This window comes from Artibeus jamaicensis, unplaced genomic scaffold (genome assembly GCF_021234435.1).
Source record: "Artibeus jamaicensis isolate MK-2021 breed Jamaican fruit bat unplaced genomic scaffold, CSHL_Jam_final contig_797, whole genome shotgun sequence".
Lineage (NCBI taxonomy): Eukaryota > Metazoa > Chordata > Mammalia > Chiroptera > Phyllostomidae > Artibeus > Artibeus jamaicensis.
In genome coordinates, this window is record NW_026521977.1 from 26864271 (window position 1) to 26885706 (window position 21436).

The following is a 21436-nucleotide window of genomic DNA, read 5'->3' on the forward strand; positions in this document are numbered from 1 at the left end:
GTGCTGTCTGGCCCCAGCTGGGACTGGGGGTGGGGTGGGGGTGAGGACTCACGCTAATAGCAGAAATCACTGGGGCTCCACTGAAAACGAAGAGCTGGTGCCAGCAGGTCCCGTCCAGTAGTGGGCTGCTGTGTGAGGTACTGAGTTCCTCCTCAAGGGGAGCATTTAAGCAGAGCGGGGAAAAGTATGATAAGGATTCTTATATTTAGATTCTTATATTTAACCTCTCTGTGAAAAGTCACGCTTCAAGGTGAAATGAAAGCACAGACTGGCAGGGGAAGGTGGGGGGAGTTGCCCTGGGGGATGGTGGGGTCCCCCGGCAGGTGGATACAGTGAGTGGCTTGTTGAGGTTAAGGTCGCGGGGTCCTGGGGCTGTGCATGTCAGTTTATAGTCATCTCTGCCACCTGCTAGGTGTGCGATCTCGGGAAGTTGTTCTGACTCTGGGTGGCCTCCATTTTCTCTTCTGGGAAATGGGAGGATGCTGTTGGCAGGGCCAGGGCTGGCTTCTTGGGCGTGAGGCCTAGTGAGGGTCCCACTCTTACAAGGGTCCTGCGCTTGGCTCAGGTGATGCTCTGCCGCTGCTGTTTTGAAATTCTCGGTCATTTTTGAACAAGGGCCCTGCACTTTCATCTTGCCCTTGGCTGTAAACTGTGCAGTTCTCCCCTGGACCGCCTGCAGCAGTGACCCCACTGTAAGCAGCCACTGGCTGCAGGCCCAGCTGGGTGCAGGTGCCCGCAGGCGGTCAGCAGGACTCTGTCCCCTCTCCATCCTCAGCCTCCTCTCCTCTGTGACTCTTTCTCAGGTGGGCTGTCTCCAGTGGAGCCCAAGGTGGCCACCAGCAGTCCAGCCCCTCCTCCTATCAGATTAGCATACAGAGAGGGCCCAGGACCCACGCGTGTAACCCCGGGACGCGGACTCACCCCTAACCCCCTTGCCGTTCCCAGGATATGAAAGGCATTCAAGTGGCAGCCTGGGCCTTTACCTGTCTATGGCCCGGAGGAAGGGAGATGCGGGCAGGACTTCCAGCTGCATGGGTGGGTTGAGGGTGCTGACCCCCAAGGAAAGGAACTGTTACTTCAAGAAGAAGGGAGAACAGGTGCAGGTTGGTCAGAAACCAGAGCAGCCCCTGCAGGGACGAAGCGAGACAGTGAGCACCGGCTCACCGGGTGTCCCGGCTTCTCCTCGTCTCAGGAACAGCCTGGTTGTCAGGGCGACATCCACGTGGGCATTGGGATCCCAAGACGTCAGCTCCAAGCTGAACCAGCCCCTGCAGTTGTGGTCCCTGCGGCTCAGCTGTGGCCCTCAGCCACATTCGAGGCTGGAGGATGAGCTGGCGTTCCCATGGAAACCACCAGGTCTCAGTGGAAAGCACAGCTTCCACCCCTTCTTATTTCAGGAGGGTCTGAAACAGGGAAGTTGGGGCTGCTGTGGCAACCACACTGGGGTGTAAATAGAGCCGGGTCGGAGGGGAAGGCCGGTGAGGAGGATGTGGGAAGGGTGGTTTTCCAAGCAAATATTTCTGGGGAACCCCCTTCTTTTCTTGCCTCAAAAATCACTGGGGCAGAGGTGGGGATGGTCGGGGACAAAGAGCCAAGATCTGCAGGCAGACAGCCCCAGCCGTGTGACATGGGCTTCTCTGGGCTCCTCTTGAAAGTGCTCTGACCTACTTCAAGCTGTAGCCATGTGGTTAAAATGCCAGTAGAGCTGAACGGGTAAAAACGGGTTTTAGAATCAGATGGGCCTGAGTCCAAACCTCAGCTTTTCTACTTTTTGGCTGTGTGACCTTGAGCAAGTTAATGAACCTCTCTGAGCCTTGTTTTCTACATTTCTAAAATGAGGGAAGGAGGTCAGTACCTAGACCATAGGTCTGCTCTGAGGACTAAAGTGAGGGAACATTAAAATACTTAGCATAGCACCGGTGCAGAGCAAGCATTTGATAAATGTCAGCCACTCCTAGTGCTGTGATTAGTTACTCACAGGAAAGCTTTATAAATTGTAGAGAGCTCTGGGTAAGTAAACAAAAGCAACCTGTGAAGAGTTTTATGAAGAGGAAAGGACAGAGGGAGGTCCTGGGGGCCGTTTCCCCAGGTCCATCTGGAGGAAGTGGTTGCTCTGAGCCCAGCATTCGCGCTGCCTGTGGGGAGCTGGCGGAAGCCCCGCAGGCAGGGTTCTGAACCAGCCTCTGCAAGCCCCTGCCTGGAAGCACCTGTCCCGTCTCCGTACTCCCCTTTTCTCAGGAACTGAGGGGCAGGTGTGCAGCCATCCCCTCAGCGCCCCCGCCCCTCTCAGGCCCCTCACTGCGGGTTCCACGACTGGCCGGTGCATGCATGTGTGTGGAGGAGGGCCTTGGGCAAAGTCCACGGGGGAGGCCCAGTGGGGCCAGGCCAGGGCTGGCTTCCGGCCCCACCCACCAGGACCAGAGGCCCTGTCCTCCGCTCTCTGGGCTGGTTTCCGTTCACCTCTCTTTGCATAGCTGACTAGTTCCTGAAAAGCTGCTGCTGCGAGCTCCCGTGTTCAGGGCCCCGGGGAAAGCGCTTCAGCGCTGAGTCCTCCTGATCCCTGCACCCCTGTCTGCCTTATTTGTAAATTTGTAAATCAGTTTTCTCTGTGGGGTCAGTGAAAAGCAGGGCGTGTCTGTCTTCCTCGGGGAAGGCCTCCGAAAGCCTGAGCACAGTGGCGAGCAGCAGTCAGGATGTGGATTCCGTGGGGCCGGGAGGGGGGGGGGCAGGTGTGAGGGTTAACTTTGAGGGTGCGTGGTGATGCCCATTCCTGACCGTGGACACTGCACACCTGCCCAGTCCTGGGAACAAATGAGCACGCAGTGACCATCCCATGAAGAAAGCACGTGCCCTGGCCGGTGTGGCTCCGTTGCTTGGAGCATCTTCCCATAAACCAAAAGGTCACAGGTTCAATTCCAGGGCAGAACACATAGTTGGTCCTTGGTCAGGGCCGGTGTGAGAGGCAACCCATCAACGTCTCTCACACATCGATGTTTTTCTCCCTCCTTTCCCCTGTCTCTGAAGTCAATAAACATGTCCTGAGGTGGGGGGGCACAAAGAAAGAAAAAAATGCAGGATATTCTCTGTAGGATAAGGAGGGCCTGGGAGAGGCGGGGGAGGGAAAAGGGAAGGGATGGTGTTCTGAAGGGCGGGCCAGGAAGGCCTTGCTAAGGAGTGGCATTTGAGCGGGGGCCCGAAGGCAGTAAAGAGGTGAGTTGGGTTGATTTTGGGGGGAAGAGATTCCAGGCAGAAGAAACGAGTGTATAGGCCCCGAGGCGGGGGCGGGCCTAGCACAGTAACAGAAGCAGGGGAAGCAAGAAGAGAAGAAGCGAGACCTGGGAAGGGCGCTGCGGGCCACTGGGAGGGTGTCGGCACTCTTCCTGGGGGCACAGTGGGCCACTGGAAGGCTTTCCGCCAGGGCGTGGGAGGGTTCACATTTAAAGGGTCACGCGGCTGCTGAGTGCTGAACAGACTGTGGGCTGTGTCAGGAAAGTGGCTGGGCTGGACAATGAAGTGTTCTCACACTGTGAGCATGTCCCCAGGCCAGGCCGTTAGGGTGGGGAGAGGCAGTTTGAGTGGATGTGACCACAGGTGGGGCATGGGTTTCAAGAATCTGACCTTGATCCTTGCTCCCCTTTCTGCAGGTGAAGCAGGAGGTGGGCGGCATCGTGGCCAAGCTCATCCAGGACTACAAGGACGGCGAGGAGGACAGGCTGCAGCAGGGCTGGGACTACGTGCAGGCGCAGGTAGGGGGTGGGGGTGGGGCAGCGGGAGGCTGGGCCTGTTTGTGTCTGTGCATCGGGGTCCAGGGTCCATGTACCTGTACGTGCCTGACAGGGTGTGTTCTCGAGCTTGTGTGTGAGTATGTATCTGAGGAGCACGGGGCCCTGAGGCGCCCTCCCCGTCCTGACATCTCAGCCACCACCACAGCTGCTTCTCAGGGGCCGCGGGGCTTGGGGCTTCGAGGCTGTGCCCTGGCCTGAAGTGCTTCCACCAATGGCCTGGGGGTTGGGGGCAGGGTAGTTGCAGGTCTCAGCCCTTTGGTCTCAAGCCAGGTGGGGGAGCGTTGGCGGCTCTGCCCTGCAAGTTAAGAAACTGTGTGCCAGGTGGAGACTACCTCTAGGGAGGAGCCCGTGGAAACCTCCTGGGGGGGGGGGGAAGGAGCGTTCTCTTCAAACCCAGTCCAAGCACTGGTCCTGCCGGCATGGAGGTACAGACTCGGCAAGCTGGGTTTGTGCGCTTTAGCGTGTGCGTGCTCCACCTCAGTTGGAGTGGGGGCCCGGAGACGGCTGACTGGCCGACAGAGTGGACGGCTGAACGACAGACTAGCATACGGACTGGGTGACTGGCAGGATGCACAAGTGGCTGAGTGAATGCATGATCGTCTGTGGGGGTCCCAGCCTGCCTTGGTGGTGACCCAGTCACCACACCTACAAATCGGCATCAACGAGCCGGTCCCGGCTGCCCCCTTTTTCATGGCCCCAGGTGCTGTGTGTCCTTGGCCAGGACCCGCCTCCTCTGGGCTGCAGCCTCCTGCAGAGGGGACACTGGGTACAAGTCACTTAGGACCTGCTGGCTCTGGCTGGAGACTGAAGGGGGGTTTTGTCCAGGAGGCACCGGCACACCTGTCTTCTGGGCCGGCAGAAGGGTAGGGTGATGTTTTCTGGCCAACGTGCCTCGCAGATTTTTCAGTGAGGACCAGCTGAGGCCAGGCAGGAGGGCTTGTGCCAGACAGAGGGCTCGGTGCACACAGCAAGGTGTTCTCATCACGCCTTAGGTCTGACCCACAATTGCTGAAACACTTTGCTAAGATTTGAGGGAGTCGATGCCCCAGAATGAGCAAGTGCCACCTTTCAAGGAGCCCTGGGGAGAAGCAGGTCCCTTGGGAGGTGAGCCTCCCACCGTGGGAGGCAGTTGGCTGCTTGGGGGGACTCCTGGAGCTGGCAAGTCCTCTAGAGGATTCTGATGTCTGTCAGATGCTGCTTGGGATCGCGGTTGAGAAAGCAGACTGTAGCCCTGGCTGGTGTGGCTCCTCCGTGCCAGTCTCTGCAGGAGAGGAGGCAGCCAGGCAACTGCTACATAAAAAACACAATCTGGAGCCTGAGAACGCTGAGCGTGCTTGGCACGCCCCCTGCTGGTCACTGGGCTGCTTGTCCGAGACTCCTCAGGGAGATGGATAGGGAGCAGGTGGGGAACTGACCGTGTGCTGGGCACGATGGCGGGCAGCTTTCCCTTGCCGCTCATTCAATCCTCGCAGGGATCCTGGTATCCTGGTTGCCATCCCATTCTCCAGATGAGGAAACGAGCTCAGAGAAAGGCAGCAGCTTGCCCACGCATGGGTCAGGGGCAGGGTTTGAAAGGAGCCTTGCCCCCACTCTGCTCTGCCTAACCAGGCTGTTTCCAGCCCAGGCCCAGCCCTTGAGATCCCAGTCCTGTGGGAACTGCAGCCCAGATGTGATCAAAGACTCTCAGGGTCCCCTTCCTGAGCCCCATGGGGGCCCCTTTTAGCACACGGAGCCCAGAAGTCTTTCTTCCACGAAGGTGGAATGGACTGTGTCTCCTTTTTCACTTGGGCAGCAGGAAGCTCAGGGTCAAATAGCAGCCGCAGCACACTCCCAGCCCCTGGAAGTGGAACCAGCCTTTCCCGAGCAATTGCTGTGCTCTCCAGACCTGTGCTGGGTGTTCCACCTGCCCGATCTGTTCGGCCCTTGTAACAGCCCTGGGGGACAGAAACCTTGTTACCCCATTTTGTTACTCATAGGACCTGGGGGACAGAAACCTTGTTACCCCATTTTGTTACTCATAGGACCTGGGGGACAGAAACCTTGTTACCCCATTTTGCAGATAAGGAAACTGAGGTCAGTACTTTGACCAAAGCTGAGCAGCTGGTAGGTGGCAGAGCTGAGATTTGAACCCAGACTCCTGACTCCAGACCCTGTGCTCTTAACCAGAGGTTATTTGTCCTCCAATTCATCCCCACACCTGTGTTCTGCCTTTCAACTTGAACTTTCCTCCTGTTCTGCTTTATATTTTTGCTGGTCCTGATGTTTCCTTCTGACTGTTTAGTAGTTTGTGGTATATATTTCCTAAAAGCCCCTTTAAACCCTTCGTGGCTCACGGAAGCCACAGTGAGACCTAAACTCAGCTCCTGGCTGTGTGTCTGGGGCCAGGGAGGCCTGCAAGTGGCAGATCTGCGCCTCTTTCCAGGGAGGCCCCGCCTCCGCCAGGTGGGGCGGCGGCTGCCTGCGTGGGCACGGGCCTGAGCAGCCTGTTTCCTCTTGGCCCAGGGCCAGTGCTGTGGCTGGACCAGCCCCTACAACTGGACAGAAAACACTGAGCTCATGAATCGCACCACGGTCACCTATCCCTGCTCCTGCGAGGTCAAGGACGACAACAACAGCAGCCACCTTGTGAGGAAGGGCTTCTGCGAGGATCCCAGCAGCAACGTGACCCAGAGTGGCAACAATCCCGATGACTGGCCCGTGTATAAGGATGTACATAGGGGGCTGTAGGGCTGGGGGCTGGGCTCGGGGGCCCCGGGGGTTCGGGTGCCCTGGCCACCCCAGCTCCCCTGGGCTCCCGCTCCATCCGTCCTTCCTTTCTTCATCTGGTCTTCTTGCTTTTGAACCACTTGGACCTCTGTTACATATTAATTTGTCTACTGAAGAAACTCTCTACACAGAGCCCTCGGCAGGCGGTGGCCCCTCCTGGTGGTCCTGCCTGCTGGGGGCCCGGGCTGATGCGGCTGTGTTCTCCCCCCGCAGGGCTGCATGCAGAAGGTGCAGCAGTGGCTGCAGGACAACCTGGGCGTCATCCTGGGCGTGTGTGTGGGCATCGCCATCATTGAGGTCTGGGGCCCCTCTCCGCAGCCCTCTCTGTCCTCCCGGCTGTCCCTGCTCTGTGGGTGTCCTGGTGGAGGCAGAGGCCCATCAGCTTCTAGAGACCCCATTATTACCGAATGGAACCCATGGGGGTGGGGGTGCCCAGACACTGTCACTGAAACAAGCCTCTTTCCCGGGGTCCTTTCATCACTGTGGGTTCTTTGCCCGCTGCCCTTAGGAATGGTGGCTCTCAAGGCCAAAGTTCGGTAAAAAGGAAAGTAACTTTTTATTAAAAAGTTATATAGGTTTAGGGTAATGGCAGAATGTCACTGTTAAAAACCCAAAGTCCCTTAAAACACCCACAAACACACACAGCCCTTACTTCCCGCCTTTGTCCAGTCAGGCCAGTCCCAGAACGTGCCAGTCAGAAGTACCGTCCTCCAGGAGGAAAAGAACAGAAGTCCGCAGCTCATTCCTCCCAGTTCCTCTCAGTCATCGTGCTTGGCTGGGCAGGGCTCCCACGGCCCCCCTTGGCACCAGCTGTGTCGCCGGGCCATCTCCAATTCTTACTCCAGAACCTTGTGGCACCTCCTTGTGGCCCTCCAGCAAGAGTCCTTTTGCCCCTTTCCTTCCCGCATGGTCTTGCACTGTTCCCCGTCCCTCATGGTGGTCTGCCTTTAGTTTAAATCCCAGCCTGGAGCCTCCTCCACAGCCCCATTTCCGACTCCTCCCACAGTCGGCTACACCTGCCAGCATTCCTGCATTTTTCTGCCTTTCTGGGCTGCCACAGCGAGTCCAGCAGGCGTGGCCCCGGGGCATGGAGCGAACCATCTCCAAGCTCTCACACAGACGCTGCAACCAGGGGGAGCTGCCTCCCAGTTACATGATGGGTCCAAGTTATTCATGCCTTCTGGCTCCATTCTGGCTGGAAGACTAGTCTGCTGTTATTGATATACAAAATAACCATTTTTTGCATATCAGGGATGAAGCTGGCTGGCAAAATAACTCAATGGCCCTGTCCCATGTGTCCCTTCCCCCAGCCAGGCCTATTATGCCGAACACCCCAAATTCTGGACCCCGTCACATTGTGGCAAGGCTGGCCTGAGCACGGCAGTCTCTGGCCCCGGCAGCACCCGAATCACAGGCTGGTGGGGGCCTCTGGCCGAGGCTCCTCCTGGTCCCCGTGTGCTGAGCTGGACAGCAGGGAGGGGCTCTGAGACCTGTGGGGGGCTGGGCAGCCCTGCACCCTCTGACTCTCGCCCTCTCTCTCCACAGCTCCTGGGGATGCTCCTGTCCATCTGCTTGTGCCGGCACATCCATTCCGAAGACTACAGCAAGGTCCCCAAGTACTGAGACAGCTGCCGTCCCCACCTCCCTGCCTGTCCGCCGACCTCGGGGCTCTCCCTGGCTCCCTCCTCCGGGCCTGCCTTCAACTCACCGCCGAGGCCCCTTGTCCATCCTGTGCTGGCTGGCAATGAGGGGCCTTCTGGGGCCTGGACCCCACTCCCTGCCTTTCGCCTCCAGCCTTGAGCCCGGCTGTTCTGTGGCTCCTCCGCTCACTGCCCACCAGGGTTCTCTGAGCAGCTCAGAGAACACACCCTCTGCAGCATGCCTGCACAGGTGGGCTGGGTCTCTACCTGCCTTTGGGGATGTATATATTATATGGGGGAAGTGTATTAAAATGGGGGGGATGTAGATAAGGTACCCTGGGCTGTCAGGGGACTGCCCACTGCGTGGGTCAACTTCTTTTCCACTATTAGGCTTAGATCTTTGGCTTTCACGTTCTCATGAAAGGTTGTGGGAGAGGGTGGGCTTTACCTGCTGTTGGGGGCAGCACCCCTTCCCCAGGCCTAGCCCGGCCCCACCCAGGCAGCTCAGATCCGCCGGGGCCGTCCATGTCCTGGGAGCAAGACCCGGATGAGCTTGGCCGAATGGGGTCTGGCCCAGCCCCGGGCTGCTTAGGGAATCAGGGTGCATCCTCGGGGTGTGGCACAGAGCTGGCCCTGCATCCTCGGACTGTCCGGGCGGGAAGGATGCTGTCCCTTGTCCTTTGCCTCCCGGGGAGTGGGTGGGTGAGGCTGCGCTTTGTAGGGGAGTGGGAAGGGGCTCCGCGCACAGCTCTGTAAATCATACTCAAGATTGGAAGACTATTAAAGAGAATTTGTAACAACCTAGCCTGACTTGGGGATGCTGCTTCTCGAGCTGCAGGAGGACCAGGGGGGAGAGCGGGGGCGAGTGGAATGGCTGGGTCCGCAGGGAGGAGTGGCGGGCACCTCACAGCTGTCCCCAAGGCCAGGGACCCTTTCCAGCCTGGTGCCTGAGGGTGTGTGACACCCCATTCTGGTCTGCCTGCCTGGCTGCTGACCTTGCTGGGGTTTGGTTTATATATTGAAACGAGTATAGATTGTATGTCTAGGTTCCTGCCCCTGAGCCCTGGGTACAGGTACACAATGAAGTCTTGGGGCGAGAATGGATTCTTACTGGAGCATCTGTTCTTGACAAAGGAAGGAATCACTCTCATATTAAAGAAATGTGATGGAGTAAGGTGTGCAGAATTCAGAGACTTCAAAGATGCAGTGTGAGACTTTAAAGGAAGCTCTTACTGGTCCCAGAGGGGGAGCCCAGCACACCCCATGCCCAGCTGAGGAAGCCCAGAGGACGTTCTCGGGCTTTGCAGCTGCTTTATGAGTGGAAGGCGGGGGAGAAGCCTGACCTAGGAGGCACTTTTCCTCTCTCTCCCCAGTGTCCTCCTCTCTCACTTCCTGAGGCCCTGGAGGAGGAGGAAGGGGTGGGACATAGGGACTTGTCTCCCTACAGCAGCACAGCAGGGACGATTACAGAAGGGAGGTGTTCCAGAAGAATCCCCCAGGTGGCGCTGCTGCCCCAGCCCAGGAGCCCAGAGTTGTTCTGGTTTCTCCAGGGGCCTCCCAACCCCAGGCTTGTGGTCTCTCATTGCCGTGGGAACACTGGTAAAAAAGGCAGATTCCAGGGCTCAGGAATTCTGATGCAGCAGTTTGAGCTGGGGACAAGGAATCTGCATTGTTAGCCTCCCTCCGAGGTGATTTACTAAATCTCATTACTTTAGATTCTCAGTCCTCCCTGATTAGATGTAGCCAGATGTACCCCAAAGAGAGATGGGGGTGGAGGTCCTCAGCAAGGGTGTAGGGGCGCACCTCAGTGACAGTCTAACTCTTGATCTGACTCTTGATTAATTTCTTGCAAGAGACTTTTGTGGCTGAAATCCAGGGCCAACTCACTTTTGGGCCTGTGGGAAGCGCCAGGCACAGACAGCACTGGGGGCTGAAGGAGCCTTGAGCTGTGTGGTTGCTCCTCCGCCACGAGGGACTCTCCCTGGGGCACTTATCATGCAAAGAGGGCTGAGGGCTCCAAGCGAAGCCCGTCAGCTTATTTTATATGTAACCCACCTCATTCCACAAAGGAAGGACCTGTCATAAAAGACACAACGTAACAGAGAAAATATAAATTGTATGAGGAGGAGTGGACTTGCATGAAATAAGCTCATAGCTGCATTGCCCAGACTGGTGATGGCACATGTGTGCCACACGAGGAGTGTGCTCTCCAGTGTCGTGCCCACAGCAGACATCGCTGGTCGGTCGTCTCATCTCCTTGGCCCCGACGCCCCCCCGGCCATTCCCAGGGCTGCTGTCACTCACCGCAGCCTCGGAACCCCTCTCGCCCCCGCACTCCCCACCAGCCGGGCTGGACTGCAGGGTGAAGGCAGCTGCCGCCCTCGAGCTCTTACTGTTTAAACGAGACAGGGGTGGACAAAAGTAGGCCTACCATTGTTTGTACAACAACACAATAATAAATTAATTAAGAATACAGGAATGAACTCTGTTCTGTGCACTCACCACTGCACACCTACTTTTGCTCACCCCGTCTATTGTTTTACCTCTGAGCTTCCCAGTGGTCAAAGCGAAAAAGGTACTGCTGTCAGTTACATGGCTCTCACTCCCCAGGGTTTTCCCCGCGCCCAGCTACCAGGACGAATGTGGCCAGCGGCAATCCAGAATTCAAGACCGTCCGCAACCACACAAACCCTGGTGGCTGTTCATGACTGAAGGAAAGACTCGGAAGAGCTGTGGGTCTGACCTTGTGCTGGTGGTTGGCACTGAGGACACAAGTTTTGCCCCTGCCAAGGAGGTGCCAGAAAGACCAAGAGAATGCACGTGAAACAATTCGGCGACAGTTTTCCACGTAGTGGTGCTCAGGTAGCACCCGCTCTGTGCCAGTCCCACTGACGTGTGTTAACTGATCTGCTCATTGCAGTCTTGTGAGGTGCGTGTTCATCATTGTCCCCGTTGCAGAGACAGAACGATGAAGATGAGAAGATGAGAGGCTAAATAATTTCCTCAACATTGTTCCATCCGTAAGAGGAGCTGGGAGCCACACCCTTGCCACCTGGTGTCGGATGAGGGGAATCTGGGCTGCAGCAGGACTTGGAGCTTTGTGGGGTCGGGAGGGGGTGTGACTTTGCTCAGGGGTCCCTCTGTGCACATGCAGCAATTCCACATCGCTGGGTCTTAGGTGGGGCGCAGCTGCCCATCCCCTTTGCCCTGAGAAGGGCGCAGCTTGTGGGTTGGACAGACCCGAGTTCCACAGGAGGCTCGGTATCTTGTTGCTGTGTGGCCCCCGACAAAGCCCCTCAACCTCTCGGAGCCTCCCTTTGCTCATGTGAACGCTGCGGTGTCGGCACGGTTGTGTGAGGCTCAGGTGATGTGGACGATGTAGAGCCCCCAGCAAGGTGCCTGGCCCCCAAGACCCCTGAACCAGAGTGAGCCGTGGCTGCCCTCGGCTCGGCCCACCTCAGTGCCCCCAGCTGAGCAGACATCTTGCCCATCTCTGTCTGAGACCATGGCAGTGGAGGGCATGGGAGTCAAACAGAGGGCAAGGGTCTGCAGGGGGCGTGGACTGAGGAGCACAGGGCCCCAGGGGGCAGGGGCAGGCGAGTCTGGGCTGTCAGAGGGTGGGGCTTAATTGCCCTTCAGCGATACCTGTGGGTGGGAGCCCCGAGCATGACACCTGGGTAGAAGTAGCCATGGCGGGGGCTTAGGTGCACCAGATGGGAGGTTCTGCCCAGGCCATCAGGCCCCTGGAGTTGGGGAAGACACCCAGGGTGGGGTCAGCAATCAGATAAGCACAGAGAAACTGGGGGCTCCTTGTCCCCCATGTTTGTGTCTTCTCCCCACCCTCTAGGCCTGGGAGGTGGGGAGAATGGGGGTGCTGGGGTGGGCTGGGCATCCTGAGAAGGATGGGAGACCTGAGATAACCCTGTCCTGGCCACCTGCTGACCTCCAAGTTAAATGGGACCAGCTGAGAGGTAGCAGCTGTAGGCCCCTTCTGTGGCCCCGGCCACGTCCCTCTCAGGGGGTGGGGGGAGGAAAGAGGAATATCCAAGTTCCCAGGTGGCCTGTCCTCGCAGGCAGGGCTGTGTCATCATGGTGGGGTCCCCTGTCAGCTTCACCTGCAAGTACAAGGAGTGTCTCGGGACAGCTTTTTATAAATGCTTTGTCATTTGGAGCAGGGGGACCTGGGCTGGAATCTACCTCCACCTCCGTCCTCCTGTGTGGCCCCAGGCCCCGAAGTGGGGGTGGGCTCAAAACTGTGCATGCAGAATACTTCCAAGGAGACCAAAAATGCAAGTTACCAAGGTGGGTGGGCTAAATCCCCCAGCCTGCATCCTCTGACAGGGCCACCTTGGCTGGTAGGGCTTAACTGCTGGACAGTGCCAGTGCGAGCACCGGCACCGCATGGACCAGACTCTAAAGATGTCCCCATGCCCCCCGCTGCCCAGACTTCCCGAGCAGTCCCAAGGGTGTGCCGTGTGGTGAGACTATTACTGTAGGTAGTTGGTGATTATGAATCAAAGGGAAGCAAAGGGCTTAATAAACAAGGGAGCAGGAGCCTGCCCGCTTCACCAGGAAGCTACGGCCTCACACCCCAGGGGACCGCCGCGCTGCTCCACAGAGGGGATTCCCACTCCTGCGTTCCCCGCTCCGGTACCAGGTTGTTGGGGGGCGCAGGGGGAGTGCTCAATCATAGAGGCCTGTCAGTCTAACTAGGGGGTGGGCCCATCAAAAACCCCACAAAAGCCTGGGAAGTTGCTTGGTTCTTTTGGAAAAAAAACACCTGGTCTGTCCCAAACTCAAGCTAATCTAATCCCAGGGGGACAAAGAAGTGTGCTCTCGCGATCTCTCTCTCTCTTCCTGACTCACCCTGTTCGTTTGCTCACGCCCTTGCCCAGGAGGACACACCACGTGGGTCTGGCAGCTACCAGGGCCCCGGCAGGCGGCATGGGCGCCGAAGGACTGAGCTTTGATACAAAGCACAGACCCTGGACCTGGCTCTTGTTCCGGCCTTGCTGGAACACAGTTGGGTTTTTTCCACGGCAGGACAGACAGGTGGGACCCTGGAAACCCAGGGGGCAGCCTCTATTTCTCCATGAATAAACCACCTTGCCACACCGCAGTCTCCCACACGTGGGTCCTCGGAATGCTTTCCTCGAGACCCCATGGAAGAGCCCAATTTCCACCACCGGCAGGACCCTGGCCTCGGCTTTGGTGAAATCCGGTCACTAAGCAGTGACCTGCTGGGCCCCTTAGTCCTCCTCCTGGAGGGGACCTCACTTCGGGCTGAAGTTCCACACGGAGGGCACATAGTCCACCTTCTCTAACCCTGAACTGGCCCCTAGAGCTGGCCATTCATCTGGAGCCTGCCCGGGGCTTCTGTCCTTCTTGCCTCCCTCCCCGAGCCGCTGGACCGGCAGAGCTGCTACCAGGCCTGCTGCGTGGGGAGAGGCCACCCCCAGGCTGCCATGTCTCCCCCCAGAGTCCATGCCAAGGGCCATGCTGTTCAGAGGACTGACACCGGAGCCCCACAGTGGCCTGGCCACTGAACCAGTAGCAGGAGGAGGCAAGGGCCCCGCTGGGCAGTGCTCCCTGAGGCCAGGTAGGAAGCATAGGAGGGCACCAGCTTGCTCTCTGGTTCCTTGGGGAGCCAATGTCAGTGCCCAGAAAGCATCTTGGAAGCTAGAATTGGGGGTCACTGTCTGACATGGACACTGACCAATGGGACACTGAAAGCCACACCTGAGCTGGAATAGGGGCCTCTGTGTATGGATTGGCAGGGGCCGTCTAGGGGTTGACATGGGGGCTGTCAGTCAATCAGTGGAGAAGTACTTCAGTGATTGACACAGCTGTATGGGTGGGTACTGCTGAGTGTCAGTCCAGTGTGCACACCCGTGTGCATGCACACAGGTTCTGAGCCCCCCAAGCGCTCAGTCCATTCACAGGGGTGAGGGACCCCAGCTCTTATGCTCCCAGATGAAGCTGTGGTGGCCAGCGGTGGGCAGGAAAGATCAAATGTCTGCCGCCTACACTGTTCCTGGCCTGCTTCTAGCAGAGCCCCCTCCAGCTCTGCCCTGGGGCCTTCCAGGTGAGCAAGTCCCCCAGGCTGAAGTGTAGCGGCATGAAGGGGGCCACTTGGGACTCTAGTGTTCTGCCACCAGGGCATCGCCTGGGCCAGGACACCACCACCTCCTTCCCCTGAAGAGGGATAGAGACCTAAGTAGCAGAGCGACCTCAAGGCAGATATCTGGCTACCCACTGGGGTCTTTGGAACCTGAGGGTTAAGGTTTGTTTGTCCGTTCATTCATTCATTCATTCCACGAATACTTAATGGAGACCCACTACTATGTGCCACACCGTGTCCTAGGCTCTCGAGAGCGCAGCAGTGAAAAAGCCTACATGTCACCCGTATTCTGGTGAATGCAGGGAGTCTTGCACACCGATCTGTACACACTTATACAAGAGACACATGCACACAAACAGCACATGCCTGCACCCAAGCCAACTGCTGGCAGCATAGTCCATGCAGATGGACCCCTGGGGCCCAGCCAAGGCCTCGGGCATCCTGTGGAAGGAAGCAGAATAATGAATGTCGAGAGGAACAAACAGGATAGAGGGTGGGAGCACTCATCACTCAGCCCCCTAACCCTCCACCCGCACCCCTGACAAAGCCCTACTCAGCCAAAATTCAATAAAATCAAAACAGCGATGGGCAGAGTGACTTCATCTCTCTTAGTCTCATCTGTGAAATGGGGCGACACTTGCTCCCTCCCAGTGTTACTGTGGGAATTAAATGAGGTGATGAGCTGCTTCCCGCTGCCCCCGTCCCCAGGATGGCTCCTCGGCTTCAGTGGGAATCCCTGTCCCACAGCACGGGCCCACCCTAGTCGAAAACGGACAGGCTGGGGAACTCCGGTGCCTACAGGCCAGGTCCAGAGGCTGGGACTGGGGCCTCCTGGCTTCTGGGGAAGGTGCTGCTCTCAGAGCTCACCCACCCCCGCCGACCCCTCTGAAGTCATTTCCCCAACACCTGCCTCCTGGGCTGAGGCAGTGTCAGGCCCAGAGCCAAGCCCCTCGCCCTGCCCCTACTGTTACCTCCGACGCTTAGAGCAGCGCCCTCTGGGGACAGAGGTGGGCTTCCTGCAGGATGCGGGGGTGGGGGCCAGCAGGAACAGCTGGAAGTGCAGAGGGGCCGGAGGGCGGGGTGGAGGATGGAGGTTGGCGGCTGGACAGACCCCGCAGCCCCTTGGGAAGCTGTGGGGTGGGAAGGGGAGCCGGTGCAGCCGACCAGAGCCAAGGGGTCTAGACTTTGCCCCTGAGTTGCACCCCTGGGTGAGCCCAGCTTGGGGCTTCCAGGGTGACAGGGACCCTGGGATCCCAGCAGCCAATCCTCTTGATCCTGGTGAGGCCTCAGGGCCTTAAGGGCCTATCCTACCTGGGACCCGGTAGGATAGAAGGAAAGAGGCTCTTTCCCAGACAGCAAACCCCAGGGAACCCACAACGGGGTGGGAGGGAGAGAGAAAGAAAAATGCTGTCCACAGACCCCCAGCTACAGGAGGAGCTGGGGACCAGGGCCGGGCCAGCTCTGCAGAGCAAGGCATGACCGGGCAGCAGGCCAAGAGGCAAAGGGGCGGGCAGCGGGAGGGGAGGGCAGGAGCCACCAGGCATGGGTGGGTAGGGGTCTCTGCCTGGTGCCCTGTCTCTTTGCCAGCCATCATGCTCATCACCATCACCATCACTGCAGCCAAGCGCTCAGTGTTGACCTTTCACCTACACACTGGCAAAGTGGAAACGCTGGCTCCCCCATCCCATCTGGCTGTGGAAACCAGGACTTGGAAAAGCCAAGTTGCTTGCAGCAGGCCTGGAGGAGCCATTCACAGGGTAGTCTAAATAAATGGCTCCCCTGGAGCTGGCTGTGAGTGACCGGTAGGACTGTCCATGACCGCCCTGTGTCCATGGTCACATAGAAAGTGGAGAAGCTGGGACTGGCCCCCAGGGCCTGCGGCTCTGTGTCCAGTGCCCTCTCCACTGACCAGTCGGAATGAAGACCAGTGGCTCTGAGTAGGGGTAGAGGTGGGGGGGCCCTCCGAGGAGGCTCAACTCAATTCAGGATTGCCTTTCATCATTGGTCTGTGCCGTAACTGCGGGGCACGCACTCCATCCCAGGCTCTGTGGACGGGCCTGGGGGCTCGCGGGGGTGATTGAAATCATCAATGTTGCGTAACAGACAGTTCAGAGGCGTGACACACGGAACAAGCACAAACATGACCCAGATAATGTACCAAGGCCCTGTCTCCTCCCACAAGCAAATGCACAGCAGGTGGAAGAAGCCTGTCCCAGACTGGAGGTCACCTGATGTCCTCACTGCCTGGGACATCGTGGGGCTGCCACTCCACCAGGAGGCTGACCGGCCCAGAGAGGGTGCACAGGAACCAACCGAAACGTGAACAGAAGTGAAAACCAGGCACCCTCTGCCCCCAGAGGGAACTCGCACAGCCTTCCGTCGATTCAGTGCAGGAGGAGAACCTTTGCTTGGTGGCTAGGGAAAGTAAAATGCCTCGCTGGGATAGTTCGGTGAGGTATTCAGTGGACAGCTGGGCTGCCCTGTGGGGAGGGGCCCACGGGGGGGTCCTCGGGTTCCCGTGACTCCACAAGTGGGGTGCCTGTGGCTGTCCCTGTGGGGAGTCTGGTCCCCATCTCCTCCTCCCCTCTGCTCAGGGTGGAGAATGGAGCTGCGAACCTTCCTGGGGGAGCAGCGAGCCCCTCCGGGGGAGCACGGAGGCCCCCTGGGAGAGCTTTGCTGCTGGTGCCACAGGAAGCTGAGGTGGGGTCATGGCTCTGGGAATTGATGAAACCTGGTTCCTGTCCCAGGTGTCCCCTAATTAGCTGCATTGTGGTCGGCCATTTGCAGAAAGGGTCAAGTGATTCCCCTTCCCGTACCAATGTCCTCTGCCAAGTGACGGTGCGGCCAGCTCCCCGCTGAATCTTGGCTGGCCTTGTGCCTTGCTGTAGCCAAAAGAATGTGGGGGAGGGGACAGTGGGCCAATTCTTAGCCTGAGTCTCAGGAGGCTTTGCGCCCTACCACTCTCTCTCCATCTCGAGCACCCTGCTGCTGACACAGGAAGGAGCCCAGGTTGGTCTGCGGGAGGGTCAGAGGGGTGGCCCGGTCACTCATCACCCCACCTGCAGCCCACTCACCTTGAAAGCAGAGCCGCCCAGCTCACCTGTGGCCAGACACGTGAAAAGCAGGGGGTGGGGTGGGGGCACGATCCACCCAGCTGAGCCCAGCCTATGTTTTGGACACGCAGAATTGTGTGCTAAATAAATGGTGGTTGTTTTAAGTCCCTAAAATTGGGAGTAGTTATGACACAGCAGTAGCTGATACAAATATGACCTTAGATAGCAATAACAACAGCTATCATCTGCAGAGGGCCTACTGTGCACCAGGCCCGGGTCCAAGCTCTTGACAGAGATCACCTCATTTAACCCTCCTAGCAGCTCTGAGACCTGATAGTCGGACCTTCGCCTTACAAACAACTGAGGCTTGGAGCAGACATGGGCCTTGTCCGGGGCTGCCTGCCAGGAAGAGGCAGAGGCAAGACTGGAACCTAGAGTCTGTCTTCGTGGACTCAGTTCTAAATCTCCTTCCCGGACAAGCCTCAATGTCAGAGAAAGCCTGAGAGAGTGTAATGTATTCTGTGCACAGGAGCTGACGTCATTAAGAGTGCTCTCAGCCTTCCCTGCCCCGAGAATCAGGCCGTATCTCACCCTGCTCTTCTCTCACCCCAGCCCGTGCCTCTAATTCCCAAGTGCTTTCGGAAAAGAAAGACAAAGGCACAGATGTTGAGATCACTTTTTAATTTTTTTTCTTCCACCTCCCACTTAATCAGTGAATATTTATTGGGAGCTTGTCCTGCGCCCATTTCCATAGTGGTTTTTCTTTTGTGACATTTCCTGGATCCCTCTTGCATGCCAGTCCTTCACTCAGCAAATGTAGTCCCAACGGGAACAGCAGGGTACTTAGGGTCATCCCCTCTTTACAGATGGGGAAACTGAGGTTCCAGAGGTGTGAACTGACCAGCCTGAGGCCACCCAGCGAGTAAGTGGTCAGGACTGAATTCCATTCCAGATTTGGCTGAATTCAGGCAGGGCCTCTGCTTGCTCTGTTACCACAGCTGTGGCTTTTTAAAAAGAGATTTTGAAACTCCCCCGGGGTTCTGTGTGTGATAGGTAAGGGGCTGGGAGGCTGAGGGAGAAAGAAAGGGGAGTGGGCGGGATGGGAAGCATTCTCCAACTCCAAGAGCTGCTCAGCCCCCTGCCTCGGGGACACAGAGGGGCTGAGCTGTGCTGGGGGCAGCAGCAGGCCGAGGAGAGGGAGGAGAGGCATCGTGGGCCTGAGGGGCGGCGTGGGCTGGAGGGGCGGAGGTAACCACAGGCTCCATCCTGCATCCCAGTGCCCATGGCTGACGAGTAACAGCCACCGTTCATTCCCACCCACCCTCCCCTCCCCTCTGCTAGCTGCTGGACCTCAGCCATCTTCCACCGCCAGGCACCTGGCTGAACTGTTTACACATGGGGAGCTCGGGTCCGTCCGGGCTGTCTCTTCCTCCCAGGGCCATGATCACACTTCTGGAGTGGGGGGCAGGGGGCACAGCAACAGGGCTCCCCTAAGTTCCCAGAGTCCAGCCCCTGCCGAGGCTGCCTCCTCCAGCCTGGCAGCGGGCCCCATCCTGGCTGATCAGAATCTAGCCACAGCGGGCCATTCTGTGGCCCAGGAGCTGCATCCAGCAGATGTGTTCGTGAGAGCAGGAGAGGTACCCAGGTGAGGGGTGACGAGGCCTGGGGGTTGTCTAGGCAATGGGGGGGACTTGTGTCCACAACCACGCCACGTGTGGCTTCTCTCCTCTGGGACACCTCCTCTGGGTGCTGCAAAATCCCTGCCCTGGGGCTGAGAGACCTCAGACAAGTCACTGCGCAGTGACTCCATCTCCTCGTCTTCAGTTGGAGAGAGTGCTCAGAGCCATGTGCCACAGACACCAGTAGCTAATGTTTTGTGCCAGCCCTTGGTATCTGTCATCTTAACTGTGCCCTGACACAACACAAAAATCTAAGAATCTTAGCATCGTCCTCATTCTAACTTTATTGAGGTTAAATAGCTTACCCAGGGTCACACAGCTGGTGAGTGGGTGGCCACAGGGCATTCGAATCCCACCCTGGCTCAGCCGCGTGGCTGCTGGCCTCCTGGGGGAAGGAGATAGTTACGAAGCGCCTGGATGGCGCCCTGCCCGATGCAGCAGCTGCCTGGTAGGTTGCTCCCCCAGGCACTCTTGCCCAATGTCTTGTGTCACCAGCCCCGAGCTCCCATGGTGCCCAGAACTCCTCTGCTGTGGCATCCAGCTCAGAAATGAGGCCTACTCCTCCGGCCCTTGGAAAAATCTCCCTCTGTTCTCCTCCTGCCTAACCTTGCTCCCCCTTCAGATCAACCTTCCGGAAGCTTCCCTGACCACACCCGGTGATTTTGCTGTGCCCTCCCCTGGCCCTCCCCTTCAGCACTACCTCCTGTCGGACCATGGGTTCAAATCCAGACTCTGCCCTCCCGAGCTATGTGACCATCCACAAATGGGCTAACCTCTTAGTTCTTCCTCTCGAAGATGGGCACCAGGACAGTCCCGACCTCGCAGGGGTGCTGCAAGGACTAAATGGGTCAGCACACGGGCAGGCTTAGAGCCCCTCCCTGCCCGATGTGGAGCGAGCTCTCAGCCGCGGTCTGGTTGCAGGCTGTGCTCTCCCCACCAGGGCTCTCCTGGCAGTAGCTGTCATCTGGTCAGGGTTGGTGTCTTCTCTGCTGAACTTGAAGTTCCTTGAGGACAGGGAGGGCTTCTGGCTTGTTCCTTGCCCTGCCCCCAGCTTGGAGCTCAATGCCCAACATGTTAAAGGCATTTAATGCATGTTCCATGGATGAATGGGTGAATGAGTGAATGAATGAGTATAAAGAAGCGCCACAATGAAATAAGGTGGTGCAGAAAAGAACTTAGGCTACGGCCCCCCTAGCAGTGCCCCATGCTTGCTGTATTTGGTAATCACTGGAGCCTCTTCGTAGAAATCCAGATTCCTGGGCCCGCCCCTGGGGAATCTGGCTCCTTGGGAGTGGAGCACTCTGGGAATCTGTGCTTTCAATCGGCTCCTCTGTTGATTCTGATACATGGGAAGCTTGGGAAATGCCGGCTGAGAGCAAAGCTCAGAGAAGAAATTAGCAGAAGACGGGAGCAGATACACCACTAACATGTCACAGAGGGTTGGGGTCAGGAGTGCCCTGCCGTCTGAGGGGCGAGGCTGGGGAGGGGAGCCTGGAGGGCTTCCTGAAGGAGATGGCGTTGGGGCCAGCCTGGAGGACAGGGAATGCAGAGGGGAGGGTGGGAGGTGGCCCAGAAGGGTGGGGCTCCGGCTCCCTCTGCACAGCGGCCACGTCTGGAGGACAGAGCCTGTTGGCTGCGGCTCTTTGTGTCCAAGTCCAGGGCCCTGTGGATCATCGAGCTGCCCCTTGGGAAACACCAGAGAGTGGAGTCCTCCACCTGCCCTGCCTGGGGGGAGTGGGTTGGGGGGCAGCACTTTCTAAAGGAAGCCCCCTCAGAAAAGCCTCGGCCCATGACTTCCACGGAGGAGTCACCCCTGGCTCTGACGGGCTGGGAGAGGGAGAGGAGCTTGGTAATGGTGGACAGTCCCCAGTTCTATCACGGTCCAGAGGAGAGATGACCCAGAGAGAGTTATATGATGGCATCGGGACTAGAATTTGGTAACGGCACATGGGCTGTGTCTGGGAGCCCGGGGAAGGTGAGGAGACCCCCCACGTTGAAAAAGGTGCAGCCAGTGGGAGGGAAATTTCACTGTTAGGTGTTAGTCATGGTCTTGGGCCTCATGAAGTCCAGCCCCCCAGAAAGCCACTGCAAACTGAGGTCTTTGTTCAGGCCCGAGTGTGTGGGTCTCTGCACCCGTGCGTGTGTGTGTGTGTGTGTCCCCACAGGCACACTTGGGCTCCTAAATGTACACAGGGGTGTGGATGCTTCACCACCGTACCCTGAGGGCCTAGCACGGTGCCTGGCTTGCAGCAGGTTTCAGTGCGTCCACATGCATGTCATCCCTGCGGTCCAGGGTCAGACGAAACTCACCGACAGCCATCAGAGAGCTGCAGGCAGGACAAGACCTGCTCCTGTTCTCAGAGTTTAGCCTCTTGAGGGACATAGGAGGGAT

General features: G+C 58.0%; 1 protein-coding gene across 2 annotated transcripts in view; it reads left to right on the plus strand.

The window, feature by feature from the left end:
• Nucleotides 1-8995, plus strand: part of CD82 (CD82 molecule) — a 51357-nt gene extending 42362 nt beyond the window's left edge. For both annotated transcript variants that reach the window (XM_037166095.2, XM_037166094.2), the window contains 4 exons: nucleotides 3645-3746; nucleotides 6288-6494; nucleotides 6765-6848; nucleotides 8097-8995. In XM_037166095.2, the coding sequence (XP_037021990.2) occupies nucleotides 3645-3746; nucleotides 6288-6494; nucleotides 6765-6848; nucleotides 8097-8174 (471 nt within the window). In that variant the 3' untranslated portion in view covers nucleotides 8175-8995. The remainder of the gene's footprint in view (nucleotides 1-3644; nucleotides 3747-6287; nucleotides 6495-6764; nucleotides 6849-8096) is intronic.
• The last annotated feature ends 12441 nt before the right edge of the window (nucleotides 8996-21436 follow it).